Raw genomic sequence first — 20,704 nt, forward strand, 5'->3', positions numbered from 1 at the left:
TACATCCTATGTGTTCCATGTCTTTTGTGTTGCTGATCTCTAGGGAAGTGGCTGTGAGCTGGAGCAAGCTGAACAGGCTAAGTGGATTGAGTTGCCCATTGTCCACATCCTCCTGGCAGTGAAGCAAGAGCCACAACTCCAGGCCTAATTTCTTCACCGCTGACATAATCCCAAATATTCTTTGCAATCAACACATTCTTCATCATAAAAGACCACAAGGAATAGTTGTTGCCATCCAACCTATCCTCCTTGGACACATGTAAATACATCACCTCCTTGATTTGCTATGTCACTGATCAATGAGCAAAAGAGCAATATTTCAAGTTGGACCAACCTGGAAATCTCAGAATTTCCAGAAATTACAGCAAGCACTTTGCTGTAATTAGCAAGTTTAATTGCACTCTGTCAAAAAGCTGTCTGAAACGCACGCTATCCAAGGTGCAAACTGTGCTCAGCAGCACTGAGAATGCAAAAGCCCTGAAATTTCTTTCCCAAAATGCACAAAATCACTCTATTTCAGATTGTCACTAGTGTGCATTTGCCAATCTCTAAGATGGCAACAAAAGCCCCAAAATTTTGATCCAAATTTGCACAAAAACTCTGCATTAAATGTGTCCCAGACACTTGCTGAAGCAGAGAGATGCTGCTTGGGCACAAGCCCCTTCTAGGAGATGAACTCTAAATAAAAAATTTAAAAATTTGAAGGTTTTTTTATTGTTTACCTATGTGCTTGAGCTAGAGACAGGTGCTGGAGACGGGCAGGCTGTACAGATGGTGGTTAGGACCAAGCGGCACTGGTGGTGACGGCGGCCAGACCAGGAGCTAGAGGCAGAAGTGCTGCTTGCAAAATGGTGGACCTGGTGGGTGAGAAGGGCCAAGGGGCAGGCGAGCTGGAGAGGCGAGGCATAGTATGCAAGGGTGCTAGAGGCAAAGGCGCCACTTGCTCTGGTGGTGCAAGGAGCTAGTGTTTTCTGGCAGACTGGAGTGCTGCAGAGGCAGACTTAGCCAGAGGGGCAGCGCAGCCAAGCGCTGATTGCAGAGGGTGGCCTGGTCAGGTGAATAGCTGGTGGCCACTACAGTTGGAAGCGCTGGAGGCCGATTGGCTGTGCTGGTGGCGGACAAGGCCAGGCTAGCCGGCGCTGGCCAGCAAGGCAAGGGAGACTTGTGGATGAGCTGGTGGCACCTAGGGCTGAATGCCAAGAAGCTGAAGCTGCGAGTTGGCAGCATAGCTAGTGGTGGCCAGGAGTTGAGCTGAGCAATGCTGCTCTAATACCAAATGTGAGAGTGGAGAGAATGCATAGAGATCAAAGCTCGAGCTCAATTGCAAGTACCGTTGACAATGAAGGGAGTATGTAAGTGTGATAGCACGACACCCAATGCAATAATCAAAAAAGTGTAAGGTGCAAGTACAAGTACAACCCTTAAACCTTAGGGTTGTAAGAGGATGTTCACACCCGAAAGGTGTAAAACACGATAAGTGCCCAAACTATGTAACATAGGCACATAAAATGAAAGGAAATAAATCTGGGGTAAAAAACCTCTCATAAGGACAGTAAAAAGCTCCCCAGTATCCTACTAAGGATCACCAACACTCCTCAGTGAGCGTAGGCGTGAGTCAAACCCAACAGCATGTGCTAACAAATTAGACTAGGTAGTGACTTTGGGGTAGTAGCTCGGGTCACAGGTAGAGGCCTTGCATGTGGATATGATGATTATTAGGGGTGCCTATCCTTTGTTATTTTGGACTACTCTTGAACATAATACCCATGCCAAATGTTAGTAGTCAAAGTGGTTAAATGGGCAGTCCCACATACAGGAGCTAATTGTCAATGTTATTGATTGGTATATTTGGACTGCAAGATGCAGTCATGCCATGGATGTACAAGACACGTCTACTGTGTAGACTCTCTCCAAGATTTGGCCAGATTATTCACACTCCGCAGTAGATGGGAGAGATCACTAGGTGACTCTGAGCATATGAGGAAGAGACTTTTCTGAGCATCTTGGATCTGAGCACCTTCTCATGTCTTGAGTCACACATAGTTTGACATTCAAGACCACCTGAGTGGCTCTCAGCCCATGCTTGTATTAGACTTTTTTTTTTTTGGATAAGTGGTAATCATATTAATTACCAAAACATAATCTCAAAGTTACAGCATAACCAAGAGTACAAAGGTACCATATGACCAAAAGTACAATGGAACTAGATAGACTTCTTTTGTTTATTTTCTATGTATCATGGGAGTCCTTTACAGGGCCACTTTGGGTCTGTATTTTGGATGGAAAGTTTATTTCCTAATTGCTTATTAATAAATATCTCCTTTCTCTGAAAAAAGTTAAAAATGTTCTATTACAATACAGAATTTTTATGCTCTTTCACTATGCAAGAGATTGAAGCCTGAAAATTACAAGTTTTTCCTTTCTTAATTTTGACAAGCACTCATCTGGAAACAGGAATATGGACATGCAGCTGAAAAGACGTGATGTAGAAGCATGGATGGCTCGCCGGCGTTTGCCCCTTGACATTCGTCGGTACAGAACTCTTATTTTAATGTATATTTTTTATGTTCAGAATCTTCTGTCAGGTTAATGACTATAAACGCAACCATTATGCTTTAGCACAATTACTCTAGCCACTTGAAGCAGAAGATATTGAAAGGTATAGTTGTTGCCAAGATGACGCTTCCATTAGATGGGAAAGACTACTGAAAGAATATAGCCAATTGACATCAAAGAAACTTTAACCAGATATCCTAGCAAGTATAGGACGGCATGCTGCTAATAAAGTTCTAAATTAAATATTTTCTCAGGTTGCATTTATTGCTCATCAATCCTGAAACTCGATTTTAATCCAAAATTTTCATACATATATGATGTATGTACTAAGATTATGCTTGACCATTGAACAGAATAAGCATGAGATGTATCTGGTCTTTTATGTTACCAAGCAACACCTGGGATTTCTACAGCCAAAATCCCAATACCATTATTTTTATATACTGATCAGAGCATTGAGCTACGCAAAGGGCAAGGTCAAGGTAGACTGTATTGAGAAGACTGTAAGGTCTTGCATGGTTCAATGAGATTTTCATTTTCAACAAGGGATGTATACCAATCTCTGGTCCAAAGCTTTCACATTTGTCTACACCACATGGTGCTCATAATTGAATCAGAAATTTGGAAAAATCGAGGGTCCAATGTAGGTGTGGGGGCATCAAGCACAAGGATAGGACCATGGTCTCAAAGAGTTGTGTGCGCTAAATGTCCAATATGCCCACCTCATAAACTACGCCTATCACCCACATAAAACCTATCAAGGCATTCTAGGAGACTACTTCTCAAACATCAATAGCGTGGAGAGTACTCCAAAGATTGATGCCTCTTATTGGGAGGGTGAGCCCTTCCAAGCTCCAATTTATTTTGCACCAATACGAAAAGAAAGGCCTCCTACTTCCCATTTGCAATACTCTAAAACTTTTTATGTGGTACCAGTCCTTCAATGTCACTAGATTGTTGAAGTTACCTCCAACAATCAAAGAATCAACATGTGGCAAGCCTATTACCACTTGCAATAAAAAAGGAGCATGCACTCTAACCTCATTCAATGCATCCAATGAAGGAGCTCCCATATGAAACATGACCCATAAAGCCCACTGTTAACCGTTAGACGAACAAGGTGAAAAATGTAGAAAAGCTAAAGCAGAAGACAAAGGCCAAGGCAAAGTGAAACGGAAGACGAAGGCGTGCCAAGAAAAATCTAGAAACACAAGAAGCGCAGAAAAGTCCTAAATAAGGGAAAAAGACGCACAAGGAAAAGCACAAGTCAATACTTTTGTAAAAGAGCGCAAGTGCATCATGATTTAATTTAAAGAGCGCTGGGCTCTCACCCGTGCAATTTGTAAATGTAGACGGGCGGTGGAAAGGAAGCTAGGAAGATAGAATAACAATGGGAAAAACAGCCTAGGCCACGGCCAATCATGTAAAAAAGGGGATAAGGGGATGACCGCCCAAAAGGGATTTAGGGTTTTGTATATAAAGTTGAAAAGTGAATGAGAAGCTCATTCTTGTGTGTGGCCAAAAGTGGCTCTCTTCTTCTTCTTCTTCTTCTTCTTCTTCTTCTTCTTCTTCTTGCTTGCTTGAGCTTGTGCTTGAGAGAGGGAGTGTGAGAGTGTGAGGGAGTGAGTGTGTGAGGACGAGGGACCGGGGAGGAGAAGCTCTCCATCTTGCCCTCTTTTCTTCTCTTCTCTTCTCTTCTCTTCTCTTCTCTTGCTCGCGGCTATGGAGCGTGGAGTGTGGAGCTTGAGGATGGAGCTTGCTTGAAGCTTGCACTTGGATCGTGGAGCTACCGGAGTGCGCAAGAGAGGAGGCAACTCATTTCGGCATCAAGGTAAGCTCACTACACCCGTAGATATGGATGGCACATCGGCTATGTGAGAGGTAGCCATTAGTGCTCGGCTTGAAACGCTTGAAACAATAAGCGGTCCGTGGGTCTTGGCGGTTGAGCGAAAGCTCCCACACCCACCTATGATAGTCCCATGGTCTCTCAAACAAGAAATGAATCTTGGTCCAACAAAGGTACACATCCCCTGAAGTCCAACAATGGGGCCAATCAAGCACTTGCTTTAGGTAAATGATTCACATGGGAATATTTCCCTAATGCACCTCGTGGGCAAGAGCTTGTGTTCCTATTGAATTTATTGTTATTACATCCTATATGGGTTAGCTAAAAATTGTGCTAGACTATCAACTTCCTATGTGCTCACACTTGACTAAAGTGAAGGCTATTGATGTTCCAAGTTGCAAATGAGTAATGGTGATAATGATTATGAGCAACCGAATAGGTTCTTGCTCAGATGAACAAAGATGAGGAAGAGGGTGAGTTACGTGACCCACGGCAGCATTACTATGGGTTTGGAGGGTGACATTTCCCTTAGGAGGGGAGCAATATTTGCCCCCTATATCATGGAGTGGATCTCCATCAATCACTATGTTTCCCTTGCCCTGACAATGCCAAGCTTTGGTGAATCTCATGTGTATAGGCTTTGTTTGTCAAATGGTCTTCTGCTCAGCAGGCCTCTGCCCAAACTAGGTGCACTCCATTGCCTAATAGCCAAACTTGTAGCAATACAAGCATTGATTGGGTTGCCTAGGGGCAATCACCTTCTAGTAGACCATGTTTGTGTTAGTAGATTTTAGTTAGTTCATGTGTGAGTCTGAGTTGTATTCATTGGGATGGGCATTTCTTTTCCAGTTATGATGCAATTGCTTGGTGGTTTATTTGGGCCAAAATGTGGCTGCATGGTCATTTTTTGACTAGCCAGTTGTATATTTTGGGCCTCTAGATTCTAACCAACGTTTTCATGATCTTTGCATGTATATAGGCCGGGCTTCCTCCTCCTTAGACATCATTATCAGCATACTCCATTACTTGCAGGTCCTATGAAGAGAGGGAGCCAATGGCACCATCTCAGCCAATGACTCACTGCTATATTTGTGTTGTCTCTTGTCTTGGTCTATGGATTCCATTTCCTAAGCATTCTTCTTCTGAGTTCTTTTGCAGTGTTCATCTTTTCTTTGCACACTCTCTCTTGTCTCTTGTGTTGTGCAGTCAATTACAACAAATTTTCACGCTTCCATTGCTGCTTCACTTTTGAGATGGTATTAGACGTCTGTGTCAGGCCTTGAGGTGCTTCTTTCTATTGCTGATCATCTTCCATCACCTTCTACTGATGTTGCAGATCTTTCCTGACTGCTACAAAACTGTTTCCAGCCTGGGTGACCCTTGTTTGCTGCCATTCAGCCTGTTACCTACCCAAAAAACGTGTGTTTTGATCAGTTGTACTTGCATTTCTCTGAGACGACCAGTTTCTAGGCTGCATTGACTGCATCTAATGCATTGACTACCTGCGTTTTCATTCCCAGCATCTGCATTTTCAGGTTGTACATCGTCTCCTAGCTAGAAAACAATATTTTCAGGCTGATTTTGTTGTATGTGATTCTTATTTGGCTGGTCTGGATTGATTTTCACCTATCTAAAGTTCTTTTAGGTATTTGCAGCAGTTGCTTTGTGATCAATTGTCCTCTTCACTGCATGTGAACTCTTTCCAAGTGCAATCTGTGATCTCTATATCTCTTCTTTTCTTAATCTTCACTTCTTCCAAATGGCACCTTCATGTTGTTCCACTAATGATAAGCTTCATGGTCCTAATTATCTCACCTAAAGTGCCATCATGTTAGTTTGTGCAAAAGCACTTGTCGTACCTAGTTTCAGGAGCTATTGTGTGTCCTCATACTCCAAATCCTCTTCCACGTGATTGGGACCGCAACAACTACGAGAAAGCAATTCTTACTTGGGATACAATTGATGCCTGTGCTTATTCTAAACTTCTTCAATGCATATCTAAAGAGGCCCTTCTAGAGACTACACTTGCAAGACAACTTCAAGTGTATGGGAGAGTTACAGATGTTGTACAAGGATCCATCAGCCATGCAAGCTATAAGCCTCTATGGTCAGCGCTGGCAAATGAAGTTCTAGTCAAAGGACACTAGTCAATATTTTCTACTTTGTGTTATACAAGTGCAAGATCAGTTGATGGAGTAGCCAATGCTCTACAAGCCTATTTGATGGAAGTAGCCAATGCTCTATAAGCCTAGGCATCATCGACACTAGTTAGCTTTGCTTGTATGTCCTCCATGCTACTTGAGCGTGAGGCATCTTTGAGGTTATAGGGAAGGCTTCCATCTTGGTATGGTGGCCATCAAGGGGCTTTTGTAGCTTCAAAGAGGGATGATAGGAAGAAGAAGACGAAGGCCTGGTACTATCATCATGGCAAGAAGGACACCTACGCAAGGATTGTAAGGAACTAATAACAATGCAGAAAAAGGAGAAAAAGTAGTAGGATACAAACTCCTTTGATGAGTAGTCATCCTTACCCTCCTCCGACTTGGATTCAAATCCTCCAGCCAAGAGGAAGGCCAAGGCATGGAGGGATTCATCCTCTACAAAGAAGGGGAAGGTCATAGTAGCCCCTTCCTCCTCTGCTTTCTAGTATTAGTGATACGATCATTCCTCATGAGTCTCCAATGCCAGAGAGGGAGTGTGAGATGATGGTGAGGTGGGCCAATTGAGCCCCATCTATACATGCATACAGGTGCAACCCAAAAAGAGTCTTCTCTTATCCATCGAGTGAAGTTTGACAGGTTTTGAAATCTTGGAGCTAGGACTAACATCTAGGTGCATGATGAGTTGTTTCTAGACAGAGAGTGGGATTTGCTCCTAGTCCAAGCTCACATGTGGAGATACTTTGGCGATCTAACCAAAGGTGAGGAATCCATGGTTATGTATGTTATTGCAAAGGCATTGTTAAGCTACTATGACTACTTTTTGTTTTCAAAAGCTAGTGTGATCGTCATTGATATCAAGTTCTCTCTGAGGTACCTTGGTGGTGGCTTGATCACCCACTGCTTGAGTATCCATGGTGCTATCTAAGTTATCATTGTTGTATCTACTATGATGAGTCATATCATTTTTGTTTTCAAAAGCTAGTGTGATCGTCATTGACATCAAGTTCTCTCTGAGGTACCTTGGTGGTGGCTTGATCACCCACTGCTTGAGTATCCATGGTGCTATCTAAGTTGTCATTGTTGTATCTACTATGATGAGTCATATCATTTTATATTATATCTAAGAGAAAATGCTAGCAAATTAGTCAGTTTATATGTGAGATTGAGTTGTATTTAGTAGGCTGGGCATTTCTTTCCATTTGTGATGCAATTGATTGGTTTATTTGAGCCAGAATGTGGCCACTTGGCCATTTTTTGATTGACTAACTATATATTTTGGGCCTTCAAATATTGGCTGACTTTTTAATGATATTGGTCTATGTAAAGGCAAGCTCTGTCCTTCTCAAACATCATTGTTAGCATATTCCATTTACTTACAGATCATGTTGAAGAAAGGGAGCCAATGCCAATGCCTACAGATGGTGACTCACTATTGCATCTATACTATCTCTTGTCTTGGGTATTCCAATCTCCCGAGCATTCTTCTTCTAAGTTCTTTTGCAATGTTCATGTCTTCTTTACAGCCTTTCCTTCCTCTCTTGTATTGTGTAATCTATTATGGTAGATTCTCACACTTCCATCGCTGCATCCACTTCTAATAGTTTTTTATCACAATCCTAATAGCCGTAGGAATCCTTAGGATATCCACAAACTACCACTTGCACCCTTAGGCTAGTCACTATCTCAACAAATGAAGTTGGTAGCATGGTATCAAGGGGTGGTTGGAATCTTCTGTTAGGTAGTGCAACTCTGTTGCAAGCCCTAGAAAGAGGGGTGTGACCAAATATTACAGAAATTGTTGGTCGTGCAAAGTTTGAAACTCGCTTCTCAAAGAATATCGAGAAGTTGTTGCTAACTCTTAAGCACCCTCTTTGTTGGTAGTGAGCGTAACTCTAAATCTCTTTTCCTCAACTAGTATTGTCTCCCTAGTGCAGGAGGTACCGAGGTAGAGGTTGCAATGAATCCAAGTTAGGTTTAGGATGGGGAGTGACTCACAACTTGTTTAAATACTAGGGTCATAACAAAGAGAAGAGTGGCAGTTCAAGAAGACAATGAGCAAGGAGGAAACACAATGGGGAAGGAGGCTTGAGGGAGGGAGGAGATGGGCCATGACATCAGAGCTCAGCTTTGGTAGCTCAATGGGAGAGGAGATCAAAGTTTTATGAGGCTACCTAACTACTTGTATAATGCAAGGATGGAAACATTGGGTATACTAGAGGAAGCTCCATCAAAGACTAGGGTGGGAGCCAAGAGAGTGTGTTTGGAGGGGTCCCTTTATTGAGACCTTGCAATGCCTCATTCTTTGGCTACACTACCAAGTTGGGGAGGAGGATTCAAATGAGTAGGATTAGTGTGATACGGATTGCTGGCTCACATTGCTACAAATAGGCATAGCAGATAGAAATGCCAGAAACATTTAGAAACAAAACATCAGAAACATGTTTCATGAGTTTCTCTCAAGAGGGAGTACAATAAGAAATACGAGTTTTTTTAATAAAAGTGATTCTTTACAGTTTTAAACTATGGATCTTTCTCTTAAACCCAAAAAAAGGCCAATTGAGCATAAGTGATAATACATGAGAGTCGATTGACCATATCACATCACACATCCATTATTGACTCATGTCAAAGTTTATTCTTTAGACAAGCCATACTATGCTTCAGACCTCATATATATCACACAAAGACAAATGAAATAAACATGTTACATAGCCCAGGTGCAATGTGGAATGGGTCAAGCTGCAACATCATGATTCTTATTCCAAAACATCATGTGGTATGTGGAATGGGTCAAGTTGGAGTGAGGGCATAGGAAAGAAGAAAGAGAAGAAGAGAGAGAAGAAGAGGGAAGAGGAGAGGAAAGATAATAGAGGAAAGAAGAGGGGTAAACTTAGAGGAGAGGGAAGAAGGAAGAGAAAGCGGAATGGAAGATGAAGGCTGCAGCTCAGAGGGAGAGGAGCTGAGAAGAAGTGGGCTGCTGTCTGTGCACTTACAAAGCAAGGACAAGAGCACAGAAGCATGGAAGATTTAAAAAATGCCAGATTAAGGTCTCACAGCATCATGCAACATTTTGAGTACAATTAGGCTTCGCTTTTTTTTTCTTCAAACTTACATTTTCTACTCTCTGAAATGTTTCTTACTTTGGTAACGTATTTGAAGTTTCTAAATCAAAGAGACATGTTTCTTTGCTGCTATGCAAACAGGGCATCTCTTGACCTTTCCCATCTATCTTCTAGAGGAGACTAGATGACAATATCAGGCCCATGAGAATCTTGCTCTTTCTATGGCTGTGATACACAAGCCTAGTAGTAGGCACATGGTTAGATATGGTAAGTTTGCAATGGCAAGTGCTAGATGTGGAGTGAGGTGACACGTAGACTTTCCTTATGGAATTTCCCATCTCAGATTTGTATTATGAAGCTCAAGTGATACTATGATTGTGACTTTGGGGGGTAGTTGTTAGGGCAAGGGAGACAAAGTTCTAGGATGCAGCTACAACAATGTATAGGCTGTCCACTCTTTCCTTCTCATTGAACAGTAGCTCAGCATTATCCATACACCAAACTTAGGACCCAAGAGAGTGGAGAAGGTGATTTGCATGGAGATCTCCCCCAAGAAAGATGGTTCTTTCTCCAAGGGTGTGGCCAAACTCTGATCTCAAGTGATGATTGAAGAGAAGAGGCCACCTCATCTGCTCTTCAATTGTGGTGGCTAGTACCTGATGAAGATCAGATGAAACAGATCTCCAGGGTCTGATGGGTAGCTGCGATCCTAACCTCAAAGCTCCTCCCCAAATCTGTTCTAATCTCTTGAAAAATCCAATGGATGGCAGGCTGCCATGGTCCTCCAAGTGTAAGTGCAATTGACTGTAACCTCCATAGGAATAACTTCTTCCACGGCTCGTTGCCTAGGAACATACCCCAAGACGGCAAACATATCTCGCAAGTATAATCAAGAGAGAATAAGAGCAAAGTGAAGGGAATTGGAATGCTTGTTTATTCATCAGTTGAAGCCTCTTATATAGGCAAACACAAAGTGTAAAGAGCCAACCAATTGTCAAGTAAAATGCCATCCACAAAACCACTACTTGCCAATTCCATTTCACCTAACTGGCCTGTCCTTTTCCACTACCATGCCAAAGTTTGTCCTTATGAAGAGTTTGCAAATGACAAAGTAGTATATTTAAAATGGGATGAGATCAGCCTCAAGGACTTTGTTGCAACCATGGAGATCTTTAGTAGAGCTTTTGGTGCTCTCGTCACTTGGCTGAAGTACTATAGTTTTTGGGTATGTAACACTAGATGAACTGATCAGAGATCTCATCAGGACTTTGCTTGGGTGCCTCACAGGAATGCAGTTAGGTAACCCGGATGTCATATGGGGATCAACATTACCTTAGAGTAGCAGTTAGCACCTCTTTTATTGAGCATCAAATAGAAGCTCCCCTATTGGAGCAGTGCGAGATTTTCTTTAGCTTGGAGAGTGGTGATATTGCGACCATGTGGTACATCACTTCTTGTTGTAGGTCATGCATTTAGGGCACACTTTCATATCACCTAAAAGCTTGATATCATTACTATGTTGGAAATTGGAGTAGAGCTCAATCTATGCATCCAAATGAACACACCATGCAAGTATAATGAGAGAACTAGTGTTCCACATGCACTTCGTGCGCCCGGAACGCTAGACCACTTCATGGCAACTTCGCTACCCCGAAGTGGTAAGCGAAGTTGCCATTCGAACTTCGATCAACAATCCATTTCTCATCTTTCTCTCTTCTCTTTTCCCTCTCTATTTCTAATTTTTTTCTTCTCCCTCCCTCTCTCTCCTCCCCCCCCCCCCCCCCACCCCCCTCCCCCCCAATTCCTCTATCTGGGCTGTATATAGATGAAATTTCAGAATGTGGATAGGACTGGTGGGGCCGGAGCCAACCTAGCTGGAGTGCTAATACCATTACTGCTTTATACCGATGATATTGTACTTATATTTGACTCACTTGAGGGACTAAATAGACACTTGGATGCATTATCAGCTTTTTGCAGAGATAGAGATCTTAAGGTGAACCTTGGGAAAACTAAAGTTATGGTATTTAACACTTTAGCTACTTGGGTGACAAGAGCTGAGCACCAGTTTACTTTTGATGGAGAGCTAGTGGAGATGGATAGGTAGTATGTCTATTTGGGGGTCACATTGAAGGGACCACAGTTCTCTTGGAGAGAGACATTAGAGGCTCGTTTGGCAAAAGCATATGCAGCCTTAGGTGCATTGGAGAGGCAATGTGCTCACATACAATTTCATGAGCCACACACCAAACTGTGGCTTTTTGACACCCTGGTTACACCCACACTCCTATATGGGGCAGCTATTTGGGGTCCAAGTCTCTTTCACACGAGGAGACATCCTTTGGGAGACCAGGATGGACCAGAGAAGGAATACTATGACGGGTGGGAGCATATGGAAAGACCACTGGTCATGATGATCTCACGTATGATATGAGCGAAGAGCTGGACCCCACATGAGATTATCATAGCTGAGTTGGGAGCATCACCCATGGTGGCTAAGGCCTTGGTCCAGGCAGTGACTTTCATACATAGACTATGGGAGCTCCCCCAAGATAGATACCCACGTCTAGCCCTGGCCTCTTCTAGACAACTAGTAGCAGATGGTGACAGACATTGTTGGTATGCTCAAATGAGTACATGGATGAGTCTACATGGGCTGCAGATTGAAAGACTACCCCCCTTTGACTATAGCCTGGATTGCCCTACACTTGCTCTATACTTGACCTAAGCCGATCAGAGCTAAACCATGTGATCAGAGCAGACATACTAAAGTTAGATATGGAGAAGACCTGGATCCGACCCCCCTCCCCCCATGGCACGAGGATGGCACACTACCAGATCCACTTCCTTCAGGTATCTGAGGATGGTTTCATCACCCGACCCAATTATATGGACACACAGTTGCCTCATGGACTATGCACAGTTATTGGTCAGATCCGCACCTCATCCCACCACCTGAGGATTGAGACAAGCAGATGGGAGTGTATACAGACAGAAGAACGCATATGCCCACTATGCGACAGAGAGCCAAAGACAGAGGAACACTACATCTGCCGATGCACTGTATATTATGACATATGAGGTAGATACCACTGTCTGTTTCGAGAGGGTTTTGGACCCCTGAGACGGATCATGCAGTCAAAGATGCTTGGGATTCTTCCTCTTGGAGCTCCAGAGGCGCAGAGCAACAATTCTACAGAGTAGGAGGCTCCCACAGCTCAGCTCACATAGACAGAGAGCAATCACTGACTTTTTCACTGATACACGACAGAGTATGGCAGATACCACTACTACTGCCACACAGCCTACAAGAGTACCTCATCATTGGACCTCATCTTCTGTAGTAGGTGTCCCTTTGGATAGAGCAGTGGCACTTAGCCGGTCTAGGCGCCCACGTCCACCCGGACGAAGGCCTAGACATCCACACCACAGACAAATTAAAGCCATCATTGAGCGCCACAGGAGACAGCTGCCGAGACACCTCAGCCATGCAGAGATACACCTCCTTAGAGAACAGACATATCATTGATGGAGAGTTTTCCTTTCTCTACTTTCACTTTCAGATCATTGACATGTTTCCCTTTTATAGGACACTATTTCGTTTTTTTTCGATCTTATAGGCATGTTTTTCATCTTTTTCTCGTTCCAGATGAGAAACACGCCATCATTGTATGTATTGCTTTGGTCTCATAGGCCACATTGGCCTTTTAGAGACGTTAATATACTCTCTCTCTCTCTCTCTCTCTCTCTGTGGCTTCTATTTCAGTTGATTTTTTCTCCTCCCATGCTTCTCTTTTTTTTTCGTGAAGATAATTGAATTAAGTCGTAAATATTTACATCAGACCATCAGGTCATCAAAGAAACTAACGAAAGTCTATTAGGACTTTAACACAAAGAAATCGCACAAAAAGGACAACTAGAGTAGAGCAAAAAATAGCCAGCCAAGGAGTAGTAATGTCAGGAAGAACCAGGTCAGCTAACATCGTAGAAGAAATCTGCCATAGCACTAAACCTCGAACACGAGCCACATGACCATGGATGCCCGATACTGAATCAAAAATAAAGGCATTCCAAGTACGCCAAATATGCCTCAAGGCAATCCATCTAAGGAAATGGAAAAGAGAGGAATAATCAGAATGCAAAGAAGACACAGAGGGCATCTTTCCCATAATCCATGAACGGGCTGTTATTTGATGCTGAGTTGCTGAGAACCACACGCGGGAAATACTGATACGGAACCTTAGACTTCCAAAACTGAATAAATCATTCATGCCACTTCTTTTTGCCATCCTGAATATGCCATAATTTATTAATCTTTCTAGTGACCCATCTCTTAGCCTCCACCATCTGATGATATATCTGGTTAGCAGACCTCTTCTCGAAATCATCAGGAAGCACAAACATCCAGTCACACCATGGATACAATGGCTGTAGCACAAGCAAAGGAGAGAACCTTTGAAGTCAATCGCCAGCTATGGAGTAGCAATATCCGGAAGAACCAGGTCTAGAAGAGATTTTCCATAACACTAATCCACGCACACGGGCCACATGCCCATGGATGCCTGATGCTGAATAAAAAATAAAGGCATTGCAAGTACTCCATATATACCATAGGGATGTCCATTTGAGGAAATGGAATAGGCACGAACAATCTGAATGCAAAGAAGGCATAGAGGACATATTTCCCATAATCCACGAACGAACTAGTATGCGGTGTTGAGTTACCAAGGACCACACTTGAGAAATGAAATTCCAAATCTATCGCGCAACATGGCAAGAGACAAAGAAGTGAAGCAATGTCTCATCACATGTAGTGTAGAAAACACAACAACATGCAAAGATCTTTTAGGCACGAAGTACTTCTCCCATTAGAAGACCCCCAATGAGGAGCCTCCACATGAACACTTTACCCTAATACAAAACCTTAGACTTCCGAAGCTGGATAAATCTTTCCCCCCACTTCTTTTTGCTATTCCTAAGATGCCATAACTTATTAACTTTCCGCGTGACCCATCTCTTAGCTTCCACCATCTGATGATATATCTGATTGGTTGATCTTTTCTCAAAATCATCAAGAAGCACAAACATCCAGTCATGCCATGGATCTAGTGGCTGTAACGCATGCAAAGGAGAGAACCTCTGAAGAATGTCTTGTATGTACAACCAAATGTCACTATATCCACGAGGCACCCTAAAGTACTCATGAATACGCCTGAAAGAATAAAGACGGGGCTGCCCAGGAATAACACCATCACGGACTATCTTCAACCCCAACCTAGCCATCCGATTAAACTTGTCTCGCTGCAAATCTTTTTGTGGCCAATCCAACAACCTTGAGGAAGCCAGTACTTCTCCTTGCAGCAAATTTTCCTCCTTACGAATATTCGAAGGACACCAAACTGCAAAATGAAGCATCTCCTACCAGGAATCAATCAAATGAGAAAGGAGAAAAGACTGTGAGACCTTAATAGGCCTTGTAGAATTAAGCACATGCCACCAAGAAGCATGATTAATCGTGCTACCATGAGAGATGCCAGTCTTTTCGATGAAGAATTTAGCAATATCTAACCAAGGATGACACTGAATACATAGACTCTACAAAAGGTATAGCCTCAAAGCGGCCATATTCAAATTAACATCCAACAAAGCTGAAACCCCCATCCTTTTCGGAGTAGTCCCATGCTTCCAACGAGATCCAGACCTGACCCAAACGTTTGCCTTTCTTTTTCCACAGCATAAATCTGATAGCCTGGACCAAATCCAAAAGGGACTTCTTAGTCCAAGGAAGCAATGGCAGAAAGAACGAAATCATACTGATCATAATGCATTGAGCCACTTTTAGTCTGACATGTAGAGGCCAACTCTGAGATTTCCAATACATGAACATGTCATGAATTCGGGAGGTCATCCAATCCAGCAAGGCACGGGGAGCAACCTCCACACCAATAGGATATCCCAAGTGTCTAGTTATATTGTCCCTTGGGGTCACAATTCCATTCCAGCCCAAGGCCTACATATCATTCTCCGTACAAGAGAGAAGGGTAGATTTCCAAGTATTAATGTGAAGACCCAATGCCAAAGCAAAAAGATTCTAGGCCACCATTGCTCGATTAACATTAGTGCTATCCGCCTTAAGGAACATAAAAGAAGCATCTGCCAAAGATTGACCCACAAGCTGGTCACCGCAGGAAAGAGTTAAGTGTGAGATGAAGGCAGGATTGAAGCTCAGCACATAAATCAGTAGACAGTATGAGAGTGAAGCATGACACCCAATGCAATAGACTGAAAGAGTGTAAACTGAAAGTACAAGGTACAATCCTTAAACCTTAGAGTTGTAGGGGAGTGTTCACACCCGAACACGGTAAGTATCCGTAAGTGTGTGTCATAAGCACTAAAGCACGACACCCAATACAATAGACTGAAAGAGTATAAACTCAAAGTACAAGGTACAACCCTTAAAACCTTAGGGTTGTAGGGGGGTGTTCACACCCGAACACAGTAAGTGCTCGTAAGTGTGTCATAAGCACATACGAGATAATACCATAAGTCTGGGGGAAAAAACCTCTCCTACCGAGAGTAAAAAGTGCCCCAGTGTCCTATTGATTTTTGACACTCCTATGTGCTCAGCATAGGCGTAAGTGAGGCGTGACTAAAATACCCAACAAACCCCCCTAGAGTGAAGAGTGAGCAAGAGTACAAGGATCATCCGCCACCAAAGGAGATCAAATTTAAAGCATGGCGAAATGCTTGAAATTTTCATGAGGAAGAGCTTTAGTGAAGATGTCTGCCACATTACTGGTGGTAGAACAATAGACAAGGTTGATATCACATGCACGTAGCCTCTCTCTGACAAAGTTATAATGTATCTCAATGTGTTTCGTGTGTGAATGAAACACTGGGTTCTGTGCCACTGCAATGGCACTCTGACTGTCAGTGAACAAAGGAGTAGGCTCCGTAACAGATACATCCAGATCAGCAAGCAAGCGTCTAATCCATACACATTCAACTGTGGTAGTGAAAGCTGCCTTGTATTCAGCTTCACATGACGATGTGGCAACAGTGGACTGTTTCTTGCTAAGCCAAGATATACAAGACGAGCCAAGAAAGAAACAATTGCCACTAGTGGAGTGACGTGAATCATAATCACCAGCCCAATCAGAATCACTGTAAGCATGTAACTGCAGTGGTCTGCCCTTGGCATAAAGCAATCCAAGAGCTCTAGTACCCTGCAAGTAACGAAAGACACGCTTAACAGCTTGCCAATCTGACATGCGTGGTTGATATATATATCTGCTCAGGGCTGAAACTGCAAACTGTATGTCTGGCCTAGTGTTGCATAAGTAAATAAGACATCCAACTGCTGGAGCATATGTGTGTATATCAAACAAATCATTGTCATCATGTAATGACAACTTAAGTCCAGGTTCCATTGGTGTACAAACTGGCTTGCAATCGTGTAAGCCAAACTTCTCAAGAACTTTACCAATGTCTCTTGATTGTGATGACCCAATACCTCTAGCATCATGTATAAACTGAATGCCCAAGTAATAATGCAAAGACCCCAAGTCTGACATGTCAAAAGTTTGCTCAAATTTTGTTTAAATGCTGAAATCTGATCAGTATGTATCCCTGTAAGCAAGAGATCATCAACATAAAGACAAATGATCAGCATGGATCCCCCTCTTTACATACGTAAAGGGTAGACTCAGATGAGTTGTTTATGAACCCTTGGCTAAGCAAGAAAGCATCTATCTTTGCATACCAAGCTCTAGGAGCTTGTTTCAAACCATACAAAGCTTTTTTCAGCTTGCATACGAAGTGTTCCAAGCCCTCAGCAAAACCAATGGGTTGCTGTACATATACGTCCTCCTGAAGTTCCCCATGTAAAAATGCAGTTTTAATATTCAACTGATACACAATCCATCCATAATGAGCAGCCAAAGCAACCATAGACCTGATGGTCGTCATACCGGAAGTAGGAGCAAATGTCTCCTCATAGTCAATGCCTTTTTTCTGTGCATAGCCTTTAGCTACAAGCCTTGCCTTTTATTTTTCAATGGATCTATCTACATTCAGCTGGCGAGCATGGCACAAGCGTTTCAATCGGGCGAGCTTGACGTCTTCAAATGAGAACAGTGAGCACGTAGGGGCGGGCGTTGGTCCAGGCGGACACAAATGGGCGTGACGTCTAGCGGGTGGCACAACAGACGGAACTGGCGGGAGGAGCTGCTGGCACTTCAGATGGACTGGTGGGGCAGCTGACGTGGCGTGCAGCATAGGGGCGGACAGGAGGCAATCTCGCGTGTGGCGCAAGAAGCAACTTGAGTTGCTGCAAGTCATAGCGAATCTGACAGGGCAGAGTGAACAAAGCCAGAAGCTCCCAAAGGCTGAGTGGAGCTGATGAGAACCTGAGCTTCAGCTGAACAGAGCCAATGCTGCTCTAATACCAAACGTGAGATGAAGGAGTGCAACACTAAAAAATCAATTTACAATATATATTTGGGGGTCCTAAATATTAAATTTAATTCCTCATATTAGTTTAGAGCACCTAACTTCTTTGTGCTCTTTTTATCTCTTTGCATTTTGAGATGTGATTTTGGTCTCAATTGCATTTTCTCATTCACCTTACTTTATTTCATGTGTTGCTATCTATGGAGGGGGAGAGAGATATAGAGAGAGAGGTGTTAAGAGAGATTGTGTGTGTGTGTGTGTGTGTGTGTGTGTGTGTGTGTGTGTGTGTGTGTGTGTGTGTGTGTGGGGGGGGGGGGGGGGGGGGGGGGGGGTGGGTGTGGGTGTGCGTGCGTGTGCGCGCGCGTGCGCATGCATGTGCACGTGCACTTGTGTGTGTGCGTGTGTGTGTGCGTGCGCGCGTGTGTGCTTGTTTTGGCTTGGATGAACAAGCTAAGGAGCTCATGAACTTGTGTGCAAGCTCATGGGATCGACGGAGTGCATTCATTCACTTCAGAGTTGTGTTCTCTCTCTCTTCTTCTGTTTGTGTTTGAGTTCTTGGGTTTGAGTTTTGAGTTTTGCGTTTAAGATTTGAGTTTTTCCCTCTGTGTCTATGTTTGTCTCTTTGTGTTTTTGTCCTGGACCCTGGTCGTACACTCTGTGTGTCCTCAGTGCAAACCCAAGCAGTTTTCTTCACATGGTATCAGAGCCGATGCTCTTGTAAAGAGGATCCTACGGATATTGTGGAGAGCTAGTCTTTGTGCAAGGCACACAATACGAATCGTAACCGAATCACAATGTCCCAATCACCTTCTTCTACTCCTATTCCAGATTTCATTAACATGACAGAGGAGGACTTTGAGGAGTACTATTGCAACAAGTACGGTGATGTTTACACTCCTACCAGTTTTGCTACCACATTCGGACCGATTGGTGAGGCTGGCCACCTCTCCGATCATGGAGGACATACGGCATTCAGAACGTCTGGTGATCCATCTTCATCATCTCAGCCAGGTCCAATGTCAGGCTTATACAATTCTTTTGTGTTGCATGAATGAAAACCCTTGCATGTTTCTTCTTTTGAGGTACAGGATCCGGATGGCTTTGCGTATGTGAACTTCAATAGAGGGGGACTCACGAAGCAGATGGAATTCAGGTACATCTACAGCTTCTGTTTCATTTGAGTATATCACACACACTTCTCACTTCCCTCCCATTCCACCCTCTTCTATATCACACCTTGATCACCTCTCATCATCTTTCCAAAACCTTGGATTACACTCCACATCTGCATCACACACCCTAGAGGTTGGATCTTCCATCTCTGCTCCTAGCACCTTTTCCTTTTCCACCCCATTCTCTACCTCTTTACACCATGGTATTTCGTTAGGGGGAATGCCACCCTTTAACACAATGCCTCTCACCTTTCAGCCAATGAGCACATCCATAACTCCTCGGTCAACTGTGATGGGCATCCCCCTCATTATCCCCAGTTTCACATCTCACATGACCACTTATACGCAAGGGTTTCCATCCTTAGCTTATGGTGTGTCTTCACACTCTCCTTGGGTTACACCTACGCAGGGATTCCCATCTTTTTCTCCCTGTGTTCCCATCCCATCTCCTTGGGTTCCTCATATGGCTACCATGCCCATGCCTAGTGAAACCAGCCTTCCTTTCGTGGATGGGTGGTAAGTCCCTGATTACATCTTAATTACAGAAGCAAACAATAAATGCAAATTTGAAAATACCAATTTACCTACTGATCTTGGACAATGCACACCCGATTGGCCCGAAAATTGGCGCCCCTTCTGGTATTTCTTTAGCTTTAGTGAAGAAAAAGTTGATTTACAATAGAATTCTCCCAAACCCTTTCGGTATTTCAGCTCCCCTTGCTATCTAAAGTGACCCACAAGTCTTCAATCTATTTTGTCCCTTGATTCAAGCACTCAATTGACCTTCACCCACTTCATAGATGATGGAAATGCCCCAAATTCAATGGCTGGCTAGTCCTCCACTTGAATTCAGCTGAAATTCACCTTCAGCCTTGTTGAATTCAAGTCTTGGAGTTTCCAATTTCTGGCACGCTTCCCAAGGTTGCTGCTAAACCCTAATTTCTACTGTAAATTGAAGTTTACAGCAGAGAAATTTGCAATTTCTCATCCTCCAAGGGTCCAAATGCTGAGATCTTCGGAGCAAGGTTGTGAAATGGCTTGGAGATGAAAGGAAAAGCTATAGAGAGAGAAAATTCAGAGTTTTGTCGCGAAGAATGGCTGAAAATCAGTCAAATGCAGCTGCTGTCCTACCACAACAGCTTGTAGATGCAAGCCAATAATTAAATTGGCTAGGCAACTTCCATTCCGGAGTGTCTCTGCTTCATCTTTGACCATCAGATTGGCATTAGGTACCATTAAAGGCCACTTCTCTAGTGTCACCAACTAACACTTATGGCCAAATGGGTGACGTAGGCCAACAAGTGGCACCAGATACCACCAAGTACCTATGCGGCATACCTTATAGCAACTTTTGCCTTTGACATCCCGTGATTTCTTGGAGTCCCGGGCTCGTAAATTTACTTTAACCCCAGTTGCACCTCACATGTGCAACATTTACTTAATCATGTAATTAGA

At 43.3% G+C, this 20,704-nt stretch overlaps 1 protein-coding gene across 3 annotated transcripts in view; it reads left to right on the forward strand.

The window, feature by feature from the left end:
- LOC148038872 (putative cyclic nucleotide-gated ion channel 20, chloroplastic) overlaps nucleotides 1-20,704 on the forward strand; it is a 207,409-nt gene that overhangs the window by 137,376 nt on the left and 49,329 nt on the right. For all 3 annotated transcript variants that reach the window (XM_087674759.1, XM_087674758.1, XM_087674760.1), the window contains one exon: nucleotides 2,455-2,532. In XM_087674759.1, coding sequence (XP_087530885.1) covers nucleotides 2,455-2,532 — 78 coding nt within the window. The remainder of the gene's footprint in view (nucleotides 1-2,454; nucleotides 2,533-20,704) is intronic.

The sequence above is a fragment of the Lygodium microphyllum genome, chromosome 3 (genome assembly GCF_053477565.2).
Source record: "Lygodium microphyllum isolate KBCC chromosome 3, Lygodium_microphyllum_v1.1.10, whole genome shotgun sequence".
In the NCBI taxonomy this organism is placed as follows: domain Eukaryota; kingdom Viridiplantae; phylum Streptophyta; class Polypodiopsida; order Schizaeales; family Lygodiaceae; genus Lygodium; species Lygodium microphyllum.